This window comes from Penicillium argentinense, assembly GCF_028826775.1.
Source record: "Penicillium argentinense strain IBT 30761 chromosome Unknown utg000009l_segment0_segment0, whole genome shotgun sequence".
Lineage (NCBI taxonomy): Eukaryota > Fungi > Ascomycota > Eurotiomycetes > Eurotiales > Aspergillaceae > Penicillium > Penicillium argentinense.
The window spans coordinates 4,806,171-4,819,789 of record NW_026622668.1 but is presented as its reverse complement, the minus strand read 5'-3'; the positions used below and the strand labels follow the sequence as shown (position 1 = coordinate 4,819,789).

The 13,619-nt window shown below is 52.0% G+C and overlaps 6 protein-coding genes across 6 annotated transcripts; 4 read left to right on the top strand and 2 right to left on the bottom strand.

Annotated features, from left to right (window-relative positions):
• Positions 1 to 229: 229 nt before the first annotated feature.
• N7532_009380 (amino acid permease) lies at positions 230 to 2,530 on the top strand (the record flags this gene model as incomplete). Its single annotated transcript, XM_056621871.1, has 6 exons — positions 230 to 497; positions 544 to 961; positions 1,019 to 1,380; positions 1,432 to 1,817; positions 2,076 to 2,082; positions 2,163 to 2,530. 6 exons carry the CDS (start codon positions 230 to 232, stop codon positions 2,528 to 2,530), a joined length of 1,809 nt encoding a protein of 602 aa, XP_056472677.1.
• Positions 2,531 to 2,941: 411 nt separating this feature from the next.
• On the top strand, positions 2,942 to 4,100 carry N7532_009379 (uncharacterized protein; the record flags this gene model as incomplete). The annotated part of the gene is made up of 2 exons (XM_056621870.1): positions 2,942 to 3,426; positions 3,512 to 4,100. 2 exons carry the CDS (start codon positions 2,942 to 2,944, stop codon positions 4,098 to 4,100), a joined length of 1,074 nt encoding a protein of 357 aa, XP_056472676.1.
• A 1,460-nt stretch (positions 4,101 to 5,560) lies between these two features.
• N7532_009378 (type III PLP-dependent enzyme) lies at positions 5,561 to 6,943 on the top strand (the record flags this gene model as incomplete). The annotated part of the gene is made up of 2 exons (XM_056621869.1): positions 5,561 to 5,846; positions 5,901 to 6,943. 2 exons carry the CDS (start codon positions 5,561 to 5,563, stop codon positions 6,941 to 6,943), a joined length of 1,329 nt encoding a protein of 442 aa, XP_056472675.1.
• Positions 6,944 to 7,600: 657 nt separating this feature from the next.
• Positions 7,601 to 10,005, bottom strand: N7532_009377 (OPT family oligopeptide transporter; the record flags this gene model as incomplete). The annotated part of the gene is made up of 2 exons (XM_056621868.1): positions 7,601 to 9,282; positions 9,405 to 10,005. 2 exons carry the CDS (start codon positions 10,003 to 10,005, stop codon positions 7,601 to 7,603), a joined length of 2,283 nt encoding a protein of 760 aa, XP_056472674.1.
• A 1,145-nt stretch (positions 10,006 to 11,150) lies between these two features.
• Positions 11,151 to 12,251, bottom strand: N7532_009376 (CobW-like GTP-binding protein; the record flags this gene model as incomplete). The annotated part of the gene is made up of 1 exon (XM_056621867.1): positions 11,151 to 12,251. The coding sequence occupies one exon, from the start codon at positions 12,249 to 12,251 to the stop codon at positions 11,151 to 11,153; it is 1,101 nt and encodes a 366-aa protein (XP_056472673.1).
• Positions 12,252 to 12,804: 553 nt separating this feature from the next.
• On the top strand, positions 12,805 to 13,516 carry N7532_009375 (uncharacterized protein; the record flags this gene model as incomplete). Its single annotated transcript, XM_056621866.1, has 3 exons — positions 12,805 to 12,964; positions 13,011 to 13,340; positions 13,395 to 13,516. 3 exons carry the CDS (start codon positions 12,805 to 12,807, stop codon positions 13,514 to 13,516), a joined length of 612 nt encoding a protein of 203 aa, XP_056472672.1.
• Positions 13,517 to 13,619: the final 103 nt, after the last annotated feature.

Sequence of the window (13,619 nt, the reverse complement as noted above, 5' to 3'; positions counted from 1 at the left end):
ATGCGGAGTACTAATCCCAAGTTCATAACTGCCATTTTTGAAAATGCGGGGTAGATCATAGATAGACCCATTGCCGATACGTTGCGTAATATAATGCCTAACTCATCAGCATCCAGTGCTAGCCATCGGCATTTATTAGATAGCCAGCAATTCACCTACTCTAAACTCCATTTCCTGCATCCTGTCTTATCTCTTGCATGGTCTGTACAACACATAATATCAGTCTAAAATGGCAGACGAAACCCAAAAACATGAGCCGAATACACCAGACGAAATCATCTCTCCAGCCGTGGGCTACTCATCCTCATTCCGGTCCCAAATCGGACGACGACTAATCGACAGCTTCAAACGAGACCCCCAATCATTTCACAAAAGTCACAACAACGACCAAAACGCGACCGATCTCGAAAATGGCTCCGGACACGTCCCAGAGCCACCTCTACAGCGCCGTCTAAAAGCCCGACACGTCCAGATGATCGCAATCGGCGGCTCAATCGGTGCGTTCGCAGGAATCCCCAGACGAGCGCCCACTAACAGAACCAGGCACCGGTCTATTCGTCGGATCAGGTAGCGTCCTCGCAGCAGGAGGACCGGCTTCCGTACTCATCGCATACCTCTTAATCGGATGCATGCTTTACTGCATGATGCACGCACTCGGCGAGATGGCCGTGATATTCCCCGTGAGCGGCTCGTTTGCGCACTACGCAACGCGATTCCTCGATCCCGCTTGGGGATTCGCGATGGGCTGGATGTATACATTTTCCTGGCTGGTCACGTTGCCTCTGGAGATTGTTGCTGCGTCTATCACGGTTGATTATTGGAATCCCGGGGTCTCGAATGCCGCTTGGGCTGCTCTCTTCTGGGCGGCTATTGTTGGGGTCAATCTTTTTGATGTGAGATGGTATGGTGAGGCGGAGTTTGTCTTGTCGATAATCAAAATCATTGCTATTGTTGGGTTTATGTGAGTAATCGCGCTCTGGCTGAGGCTCTCTGGTCGCTTTGCTAACTGTAGAGCTAGTATACTGGGGATTATCCTCAATTGTGGAGGTGGCCCTGAGGGCGAATATATCGGCGGGAAATACTGGCATGATCCCGGTGCTTTTAATGATGGGTTCAAAGGTCTATGCAATGTTTTTGTTACGGCTGCATTTGCATTTGCAGGGACTGAGCTCGTCGGCCTGACCGCTGCGGAGACGGAAAATCCCCACAGAACTCTCCCAACGGCCACCAAACAGGTCTTCTGGAGGATTTTGATCTTCTTCGTCGTGTCGCTTATCGTCGTTGGACTACTAGTCCCATACACAGACTCAAGACTTGTTACAGGATCGTCCAGCGCAGACGCCCATGCATCACCATTTGTCATTGCCATTGAGGATGCTGGTATGTATACTCCACTTCGACCTCAAACGCGTCTCTCTAACACCAGTCCAGGAATCTCGGGTCTACCATCCATCGTCAACGTCGTGATCATGGTAGCCGTTCTATCAGTTGGAAATTCCTCCATATACGGCGCATCCCGCACGATGTCCGCCCTCGCCGAACAAGGCCAAGCCCCCCGATTCCTCGCATACATCGACCGAAAAGGACGACCGATCCTCGCTATCGCCGTAACATCCATCTTCGGCCTACTCTGCTTCCTCGCCGCATCAGACAAACAAACCGTCGTCTTCGAATGGCTAATGGCAATCGTCGGACTAGGCGAGATTTTCGTCTGGGGCTCCATCTGTCTCTGCCACGTTCGCTTTCGACGCGCATGGAAAGTTGGAACTGTTTTAGGTTTAACTCAATATAGAATAAAAAGATTATTTGCTTTAATAGTATATATGTTACAACTGAATATAATTGAACTATTAGTTTATTAGTTAGTTCATTATTATCTTTAATAATTGGAACTGTTTTAGGTTTAACTCAATATAGAATAAAAAGATTATTTGCTTTTAGTACAATTTCTCATTTAGTTAGTTCATTATTATCTTTAATAATTGGAACTGTTTTAGGTTTAACTCAATATAGAATAAAAAGATTATTTGCTTTAATAGTATATATGTTACAACTGAATATAATTGAACTATTAGTTTATTAGTTAGTTCATTATTATCTTTAATAATTGGAACTGTTTTAGGTTTAACTCAATATAGAATAAAAAGATTATTTGCTTTTAGTACAAGGTCGAAGCCTTGATGAACTTCCGTTTCGCTCACAGCCGGATCTTATTGGATCCTGGATTGGCTTCGGCTTCAACTGTCTCGTGATGCTTGCGCAGTTTTGGACTGCTGCCTGGCCTTCTGGGTACGGGGCTATGACTCCCAGCTCGAGGGCGAGTACTTTTTTCTCGTATTACCTTGCGGCTCCGGTTGTGATTTTTCTCTATGTTTCTTATAAGTTTTGGTATGGGACGAGGGTTGTTCGTGCGCATGAGATGGATTTGGTGACTGGCCGTCGCTTTTTGGATGCGAATTATATGATTGAGGAAGAGACGGCTGAGCGGAAGCGGTCTTCCTGGGTGAGACTTTTGAAAATTGTCTGTTAGACGAGCTTTTTAAGATCTCTAAAGAGATATGTCTGTTTCGAGGCATTTTTGACGATGGAAAACTGTACTGATATGGTATCAGTCCAGATGTTGTCTCACACATTATGATATATTCAGCACTTCAGACGGAGCGGAGGACTCGAGACAGTCCCACTGACGCATGGACACTATTAGTAGCTACCTAAGTAGTCAAACACCAAAGTACAGGCATGTTTCCCACAAAGCAACAGTGATGAAGGGTTTGAATTGAGAGATCAACATCTCAGTTCATAAAGCCAGATAACACGTGACCGAATCCAATCCGCGGGATGGCCGCTGGCTCACACGTGCCGCGGGGAGGTTTTGGCAACACGGTCCACCCCAAACTGAAAGCTTAGTGATTCTCGGAGGATTCACAATCTCCCCAACAAGATGGTTTACTACATTCGCTTTCTCAAGCCCCCGATCTGGGTGAAGAAGAGAAAAGCAAAGGGCATGCAATACTATATCCAAAGCCTCATTACCATCACCAATGACCTGGGCGACCAGTTTATGGCCGACGACCTAGGTGTTACACTATGCTTCACATGTGTGACACACCCTCAACTCCAGATCAAAGCTCAGCAATTGGACGAATGGGGACCAACTGATCGCCAAGTGCCCATCGAAATGGGCCCCTTCTCGGCGTCCATGGTGGGTGACGGCCAGTTCAATTTCAAGGCCCAAGCTCTGGACATCTCCAAGGATCGATTGAAGACTGGCGAGGCTCCGCTAGTAGTAGCGGCATTCAGCGCACCGTTTTCGAAAAAAGAGCCTGCTGAAAAGCTGGTCGAGCGCCAATTCTATGTGGGCGACGAGCCCAACGAGCGATTCAAGATCTGGGAAGAGACAGGCAACAGTATTGCTCGACATCTCTGGTAAGCCTACGACCTGTACTGATACCGGCATGAGTGTGATTGCACTGCCCAAGTTTGTCTACTAATCACATCACGATCAACCCAGGGATGCGGCACTTGCGTCCATCATGTTCCTCCACGACGTGACGAAAGGTATCGACGTGGGTATGCCGGCCCTCAACCAGCTTCTCACCAGCCCCCGGAGTGGACCTCTCCAAATCGTGGAGCTGGGAAGCGGTTGTGGGATGGTCGGCATTGGCTTGACGACGATGGTCGAGAACTGCAATGTGCTCTTGACCGACATGCCTGAAGCGGAAGAAATCATTACTCGCAACGTGAACCAGTCTAAGCCCAAGGCCAACTCAGGCGCGCGATACCAGTCGCTGGACTGGAACGAGCCCCCAGCAGAGCTGTGCAATCAAGCTCTGGACCTGATCCTGGTCTCCGACTGCACGTACAATTCGGACAGTCAGCCAGCCCTGGTTTCCTGCATGCAGGCATTGGTCCGGAGCTCCCCGGAGGCGCTGGTTCTGGTGGCTCTGAAGCGGCGACACGAGAGTGAAGCCGTGTTCTTCGATCTGATGCAGAGTGCAGGCTTCGAGGGCATGCATGCCAAGGTTGCGCTGCCGGCCCAAAACGCCCAGACGGACGAGATCGAGATGTACTGCTACCGGCGGGCGCAAGAGGCCCTCTGATTTTCGACTGGAAGGTACCTTGCGTACCGTACACGATAGATGGCCCGTGCCCTCTGCGTCATCGCGGGGCGTTTCCAGCTGGCCGCCGGACGAATTTTACCTTACCGTACCATACCGTACCCTATAGCTTCAAGTTGCTACAGCCGGCATATACTCCAAGAGACGATGTATGGTGAGGTTATTGATTCCGGCACCGCTGCATGATGCGGTACTCAAGTACTCGACGCGCAGCTCCCACCCTGCTTATGACACGCCCGCTGTGACGGGATCCTCGCATACTCGATCCTTTCACATGTGGGGACCTGCGCCACCAGCTCCTAGGCGAGCACCCCCTTGTACTACCAACACTCGTTACACCGCATCTTGAGAGAATTGAATTTAGCAATCCCGAACAGCACATCGGCGATCCGCAGGGGCTATTGCCCATCTTGCATGCTGCAGCCGTGAAGGAGAGGGGGAAGGGTGGAAAGCCAGGAAACATATCAAGTCCAAAAATACCTCGCAGCCACGCCTAGAACGTAGAAATCGCGCATAGTCGTGACCCTAAGCCCGGGAAGTACTTTCTCGTGCTAGTACCGTACCCTCCGTACCCTAGGGTACTGCTAGAGTAGTACTAGCCAGTAGCTGGCAAGCAGGTGCTAAACCCACTCGAGCGGTTTGCCCGCTTCCAAGGTTTTTTGCGGGCGGTGAGTGACTGGCCCCGTCAGCGCGGCAACCTCTTTTTTTTCCCCGGACCTTCTTCCCTCTTTCACCACTGCTTGTCTGCTTTGTGTGGCTCGTCCAGGTGAGTGCTTTCTTTTTTGGTTGCCCCGGCCTCGTTGGATGCATCCGCAGCTCCAGCCCTCGCTCGGCTCACCGTGTGGTGGTGGCCGTGCGTCTTTTTCCCACGGCCAAACGGCGTGCCCTAAACCCAGCCCCGACTCCCCCCAAATTTAAAACTCTGAAGCCCAACTTCCCCCCCCCTCTCACACGTTCACTTTTTCACTCATACTCCGGAGACTGCAATTGCGGCGACTAACCATCTCCCCGTTGGCTCTAGCTTTGCCAATCTTTCCCAGTTCGACCCTGCCTTTGGTTTCGCGTCCAAAGGCACCCCGCGGTCACCACGGCTCCCGCAGCCTCCCTCTTGCTTCTCAGCCAAATTGTCTCCACTCGACGTCTCCGCGACACTCTTAACAACATTCCACCTCCTGCTGTCCTTCTCTGAGCTTCCGTCTGGTGCGCCTTTTTTCGCCCCATTGACGCCCTCTCAGATTATTCCCTCATTCCTTGAGCTGCCGCATAGGACTTCTTCGAAGGTTCTTCCTCTTAAGGAGGAAGGGTCTAGGAGGCTTGGTCCAGTCAACTACGGTTGCGACACTTTTCGTCCTCCCTAAAACACGCAGTCGCGTCGTTCAATCTTTTTACACCCTTTTTTTCTAAGAAAAAAAAAATCCGTGCTGAGTCGCAGCTGCACGGTTATGGCACCGACTGCGTGTACTCCCCCTGCCGAAGTATGCACGATCAAAAACGGCATTAGTCGTGACCACTCCAGCCTCGTCAATCATGGCGGGGACGATTTGTTGCAATCTCGGTTGACTGCCAAGGACCGGGTCCTGGAAATTCTGAAGAAGCGCGCCGCGGATGTGGATGTGGACCACTGTGGTCCCGGTGAGGAGGATGCGTTTTACGTTGCGGATATGGGCGAAGTCTACCGCCAGCACATGCGCTGGAAGATGAACTTGGGTCGCGTCAAGCCATTCTACGGTATGTTTCTAACTGCAGATGAGTCGTTTGGACTTCTATCTAATGCTCCCACAGCTGTCAAGTGTAACCCCGACCCCGAGGTCCTTCGCCTCATGGCCCAGCTAGGCAATGGGTTCGACTGTGCTTCCAAGGCGGAGATTGATCTGGCTCTTCAGACGGGCATCGATCCCAGCCGCATCATTTATGCGCAGCCCTGCAAGACCAAGTCTTACCTGCGCTATGCTAAGGAGGTCGGTGTCAAGCAAATGACTTTTGACAATGCCGACGAGCTGTACAAGATCAAGGCGACTTTCCCCGAAGCCGAGCTGTACCTTCGTATCCTGACGGATGACTCGACTAGCTTGTGCCGCCTAAGCATGAAGTTCGGCGCATCCATGGATGTCGCCCAGCAGCTCCTGGAGCTTGCTCACCAGCTCGAGCTGAAGGTCGTCGGTGTCAGCTTCCACGTTGGATCCGGCGCTGAGGATCCCCGTGCTTTCCTCAAGGCCGTCGAAGACGCTCGTTTGGTCTTCGATCAAGCCTCTGCCATCGGCCACGAGATGCACACCCTCGACGTCGGCGGCGGCTTTTCTGGTGACACCTTCGAGAAATTCTCGGGTATCCTGAGCGATGCCCTGGAAATGTACTTCCCGCCTAACATCCGTATCATCGCCGAGCCGGGCCGCTACTACGTTGCCAGCGCCTTCACCCTGGCAGCGAACGTCATCGCTCGCCGCGACGTTCCCGACCCCGCGGACCCCTCGCGCGACGCATACATGCTCTACCTGAATGACGGCGTGTACGGCAACTTCTCGAACATCATCTTCGACCACCAGCACCCCGTAGCCCAAGTCCTGCTGTCCGCCGACCAAGCTTCGAATTCTGCGACTTCGGAGTCCATCTCGTACTCCATCTGGGGACCGACTTGCGACGGCATCGATGTGATCACCGAGCGCATCGACCTTCCAGGTCTGCTCAACACCGGTGACTGGCTCTACTTCGAGGACATGGGCGCCTACACCAAGTGCAGCGCCACTCGCTTCAATGGTTTCTCCGACAACCACGAGGTGATCTACATCTCGAGCGAGACTGGTGCTTCCGCACTCCTAGACTACTGATGCGATTGGATGATCGGGTAATGTTTGGATCTTTTAATGTTTGAGTCTTTGTATTCGCATTTATGCGGCCATCGTTCGTTGCATGTCCTCTTCTGAGCTTCAAAAATTTCTGGTTTTGATACATCTTGCCAGTAATGCTAATTTCGGTGTTTATCTTGCCATACGTGGTTTTATATATGCTTGCTTCGCTTTGAAGGACCGATAGATTAGATTCTACAGTTTAGAATTTACTCGTTCAGCGTCTCACTCCCTCGCTGCAGTTGCTGTATCCCGAGATATTCTATATTTCAAACCCTGTATCGCGTAGTGTCCTAGTGTGTTGCCATTGTTTCCTGTGGTCATCGTCGATCATGGCCGTGATGATCATTGTACGATGCACCATAGGTGCATTTGTGTAGTGTACACCGTTTCTCCCGGATCCATTGTCATCATAGTACGTTGCGCTCACCCATGTGAACGAAGAGGCGCCTTTACGGTATCCATATTCGACAATATACACCATGATTTCCTAAGCGAGGTATCTAGGCATTGAATGAGGCTTCCGAACATTGGACTCATGAAATTGATCGTTTCATACTACTGGTATCTAAAGATGCATGGAGAATACCCAGAGAATAGCAAAAACAAGCGAAGTTGACCCTCAAGTCCTGAGGTCACTCAACTCTCCAACGCAAAACATCTCTCCACCGAGTCAGCATTATTACCCCACCAATTCGACATTGAGATCTGCTTTCCGGCGCCAAAAAAGAGGAAAATAAGTAACATATTCAAGTTAAAGCCTGCATCAAAGGCAGCCGCAACGAGATAGTTATACCGCTTCCAGACCTCAAAGTGGCGCCGGTAGGCCCAGTACATCGTGATGTACGCGCCGATGATAGCGGACGTGTACCCGGTACTGACATTACCATAGAACATGGCCAGCCCGCCGAAGAAAATACTCACGTTCCACAGGTCGATTCGCAGCTTCGGGAGGAAGCGGTGGAATACGTACAGGATAGGCGGGATGACGGCTCCGACGAGGAAAGACCAGGGGAGTGGGGCCATCTCTGCTTCTGCGAAGAGTCGCTTCGGGCCTAGGACGGCGTATTGCACGCCCATCGTGTTGGAGGTAACGAGTTTTTGTCCCGTCCACTGGTTGAGCGGATCGCTCTTTTTGCCGGTTAGGTAGTCGCCTTTCGTATCCATGACCCAGCGGATGACGGCGTAGTTGATGGGGACTCCCATGAGCGTGCCGAAAATCTGCGAGAAGAAGATCTCGCGCGGTGGGATGTGCATGTAGTGGCCGATTTTCTGGTCTTGAAGCATGTACTGTGCGCGGTACCAAGCGTCGCCGGCAATGGATCCGTAGACTGAGGGACCGCAAGGATGCTGGTGATTTTGACCGGCTTTGGTGTGCACCATGTATCCGTACATCAACTCGTTGAAGGAACCGGTTTCAAGCTGGTAGTTCGAGATGGCGTACAGCCAGGCGAAAGGGATGACGAAGATGGCTGCGCTGGCTAGTCCGACGAATAAGGTCCAGATCGGGATGAACAGGTATCCGCATGCAATGCTGGTGATAAGGATGACGAATGCTGCGAGGAAGAGAGCGATGTACCACCACGATGGGATTTCCTTGTACTGTCGCTGGATGACGTTGAGTCGGTCGTTGTACTTGTAGTGGATTCCCTGACCTTGCGTATTCGCATTCGTCGTTCCTGCTTTCTTGCGAGAGTCGAAGATCTTTTTTAGGTTGCTTCGCACTTGCGTGAAGCCGAATGTGGCGATCCAGGTAATTGCAGCCGGGAGCTTTGCGTAGTCGAAGAATGTCGCCCACACATTCTGCATGCCCATGTACATGGGTCCGTACTCTTGGAAGGCAGTCTCGTTCAGATGATAGGTTGGAGTAAGAACCTCCGCCGTGGGGTATTTGGTTCCATTAGCCATGAATAGGCTGTTGGACATGAGGCCGTGCTTATAAGAGCCAAGGTTTCCCCATTTCGCAGCAGGAAGGAGGACCCAGCAGTTGAAGGCAAAAGCGAGGAAGAGAAGAACTTGCGTCCACCAGGGAGTGAGCATAATCGAAGATCCGTTCCAGTTGATGTTGGACCAGTCCAGAGAAAGATTCAGGAAGCCCATGCCTCCCAGTCCTGAGCCAATGAAATTGGCCACGGGATTCCGCGGCGCAACCCAGCACAGAAAGGCCAAGGACGAGGTGAATGGGAATACATACTCTGGTAGGAACTGCCAGAGGGTCATTCCGAGGAGCGCGAAAAAAAGACCTTCATCTGGCGTCTGGCTAGGCGCGACGATGTATCTGTTCTGCGGAACGTCTCGAACAAGGTCGTCTGCATCAGAGCCTGGGGCCAGATGTACTCTGGGTCCGGCAGGAGAATCTGCCGTGCCAGAGCTGCGAATGAATATCCAGTCCATACGATCGCAAGCATGAAAAAGAGTGCCACTGCGGGATGGATTCTCTCACCGTACCACAGCTCCGCCAGGACTATGGGAGCGTAGCCCATATTGTAGGTTGCGCCCGAAGCCGCGGTCACGGTGACCAGGACATGCTCCTTGATGCTCCATGGTCCGGGATTGAGGCTGAACGACCAACTCGTGCCCGGAACCCGAATAACCCAAGCAGGCAAGCTTCGTGCCAGAAAGTGACCAAAGTAGTGGCAGGCAATCTGGACAAAGAAGACCGAATAATTGGCGCTGGTCGTTCGGAAGTAACTCAACTGAGACAGGAAAGCGCCGGGAATAACGAAGATGACCGAAAGAAGAAAGTAGCGGAACGTGATGGTCGGCAGAGTGGGATCATCGTGCAAATTGATCAGCTGTCGCACCTGCAAGGGCAGCGCAGCAATCTCGGGGTCATCGGCGCTCTCATATTCAATGGCCAGCGTCTCCGACACCTGCACCTTCTCTGCGTCCGGCAGGACGGTGTGCGAGTCATTCACCTCCGGCTTGATCGACGGTTCCTCCGCACGATCTTCGATGCGTCCCGCCGAGTCAGCGTCTCCCTGACTCGCGTCCAGGATCTGGCCTTCCTGGCGGCGTCGTCGAAAGACACCCAGAAGCGCCATCTTGCGGTGAACGTATGAGTTAACCACAAGGTTGAGAAGAGTCAACGCCGGCAAAGAGAAAGAAAAAGGCTATGGACCATGAGGCCGGAGGAATTTCGGGTTTAAAACCGGCCATCTCCATCGCCGTCATGGCGTGCGAGGTAACATTCCTCAGACTAGACCGGGCCAATGAAAGGGCGCGACGCGGGACACTGTAGCTAGTGTAACGCGGTGCGGCGAGCAAGACCTGTCTGCCGCAGCGCCAAAGCCCCCGTGCGAATCGTGCTAGCTGAGTTGTGTGGTTGCTTCGAGCAGAATAGCGCCGATGGCGTTATCAGCTTCGCGGCGGGCTTGACCTAATCGGGAAGTCGCCCGAACTGAAAAAACGCTTGTTCAATCGAGCCAAGTAATTTAAAGCGCACGCAATGGCGCGTCTTTGTTGGGTGAAAATCATGTTGCAGTTGAATGATTATATTAGAAATAGAAAACGGGTCTCGGGTCACGGTTACACTCAGATCAGGGCGAACTGTTTTTGTATCAGATCCCGATGACTGTGCAACACCCTTCTAGAAAGCTACTGTTTACACTAGCACTACTACATCGTAGCTTCGCCAGCTGTTTCTTATAAGCCGGGAAATTGTCATAGGTTAAAAGAGGTACTACGCAGGCAATCAATTTTTTATAATAAGCCATTATGTGCCTTCCCGGCGCCGGTGCCAAGCTTTGTAGGGCAAAGCGGGAGGATCGCGCTTGAAGTGACTCGCCTCCCGTGGTACTTTCCCACCTGTCCCAACGGCTTACCGATCGTACCATGGGTACTTCCCAGGGGCATTGGTTCAAATCCGGTACATAAGTCAGTTTGGATAACCGATCATTATTATTAGTGCCAGTATGGAGAGAACTCGCCCAGTTAAGTTAATGTCAACGTACATGTACTGCCCCCAAGATAAGCAAGTAGGGCATTGGAATAGCACTGCCATGTGCAGTTCACTCAAATAATCACCTCGCCGTTGAATTTGGTGGAGTTCTCAGACTGATATATATGACTTTCTTCATTCGTCACGATCATTCCATCATTTCTATCGTCTATTCTAGACATCTGGTATCATCAAGTCGAATCCGTCTAAGAACTCTATACAAAGGTACAAATGCAAGCGGGAACCTGCTCAAACCAGTCGCTCCACAGTCAACGCAGCTTCATCATCAACAGCCTGGACCAGACCACCCGCCTCAAGCTTCTTCTTCCACTTGGTCGACTCGTACCGGGCCAAGATGAACGTCAGCCGAGCGACAACCGCCTCGTCAGCTGACTCCGCAACCACCGTCGAGGGAGTCGCAGTCCACCTCCCAAACGCCCAGTTGAGAATATAGTACCGACTGCCCTCACCATGCTTCCGAGAATCCATATCATCCGACGATTCAGCCGGGGGATTCTGCGCAGAAGAGCGAATAATGCCCTTGATGCGATAAACCTCCTCTCTCGGCGCGGAAGAAAGCAGCTTCTCCAACGCAGACACGTCGACCGTCTTGCCGGGGGCAGATTGCTTCAGAATAACCGACAGAACCTCCACCTCCGACTGGTGATCATGCTTGTGTTCATGCGCATGCTCGTGATCGTGTCCATTGCCCGCGACAGCCTCCTCCCCATTCTGCTTCGCGAAGAGCGCCCCGTCAATACCCAGCAGGATATCCCTATCCACGACACCCTTGACAGACTTGACCCACGGCGTCTCGATTTCCAAATCGCCAACCCGGTCAAGACAGACATCCAAACGCTGCTCCGGAACCCCCTCCCACTTATTAAAGATGATCAAATCCGTATACTTGGCTTGCAACTTAGCCGTATAGGAAGTATCCTCATACCCCTCCCAATTTTCCACATCAATAACGCTAATCACCCCATCAAGAATGAACTCGCCCTCGCCCTCGCGCGAAAGCCGATTCACCTCCATAGCCAGTGTAGCGGGGAAAGCGCTCCCGCTCGTCTCGATGACGATTCGGTCGGGGACGACCTCAGAGCGGAGGGTTTCGAGAGCATCGCTGAGTTGGCCAACCAGGTTGCAGCAGATGCAGCCGTTGAGCAGTTCGCGGACGCCGGAGATCGATTGGGTGGAGGCGAGTTGGGAATCGACTGCGACGTCGCCGAACTCGTTTTTGAGAAGGGCTAGTCGGTAGGTTTTGGGGAGTTGTGGGATCAGGTTGAGGAGGATAGTGGTTTTTCCGGAGCCGAGGAAGCCGGTGACGATTGTCACGGGGATTGGGGCCATGGCGGGGAGGTTGGTGTGGTGAACGTTGGAGATGGAGGGTTGGATCGGAGCAGTCTCGTTTTGCGATGCGGCGTGGCGGGGGCGGTGGGGCAGACTGTCCCTGTATATTCAGCCAAGGCATGGACAACAAAGAGAAATACTCATGCACTGAGGTAGCTAGCAGGCGATAGAATGAACAATTGCATTGCTTGAGTCATATATCTATTTTTAACCTATCTAATAAATCCGAGTTAGCAGAAAAAATCTTGGAAACTTGATAGGAAACAGTAGCTCCGCTGTGTAGTACTGCAGGGCTGGACATGGGACCAAAAGTAGACCAAACCATAATTAATGACCAAGCCACATCAACACTCTGGCGACACCTCTACACCCAAGATTCAACCCAAAACATCACCCTTTAACCTTGCAACTACACGCGCGAGCACAATGTACAACTCATCCTGAAAAGGTTCATCGCAGCCGATGGGTCCAACGACGTCATCGCTGGGGACATCGACCAAGCCGGGCAACAAAACCAAATAAAACGACCGTCTCCACGTCCGCAAAACGCGCCATGATCTCAGCCGAGATTGCCCAGATTCCTTCTGCCTGGCCTAACGCGATCGACACGCGGGCTCACCCTGCCTACCTCGATGTCATACCCCCTCGGGAATCGGGCGACGCCCTAAAACGCTCTCAGCCCTACGACAGCTCAGCCCTACGCTTTCACCCCGGTTTTATTGACGGATCCCATTTTCTCCCTTCTCGCTACCTCCACAGAACGCAAAACGAGACGCATAATGAGCTCATCGAGCGACTCGATCTATACGAATTCGACCCCGGAACAACTCGACAGAAATGAAAGCGTCCCAGTCCAATCAAATGAGTCCCAGGGTGTTCTTGCCTGCGTGAAAGAACAGGTCAACTCCGTGACAGGTGGTCGCTCGGTCTCCGAAATTGGGAGTGAAGTCTCGACTCTGGCAGGGGAGAAGGCGAGTGAAGTGAAGGAGGTTATTGTTCCAGCTGCGGAGGGGGCGCTTGAGACTTTGCAAGCGCGGATACATTCTTTAACTGGCGCTGAAAATGGTACTGGAAGTGGATTCGAACAGGGTGATTCCACTGTCTAACTCATATGATTCAGTTTACTGACTTGATTGTGTTTAGCTGTCGATTCGGCCCTTCATCCAGATGAACATCGCGCCATTGACGAAATGGACTCCGAACAACTTTGCGATTTCCTCCGGGAAAAGCATATGAGCACGAAGCCGCCTCCCAAGATGAACTGAGCGGCTGCTTCGAAATATATATACATTATACCGGGAGCGGGCGGAAATGTACGATGTCCACGAATATCGTCTGGCAGGGGCGGACTTACTTACAGGACTGGCT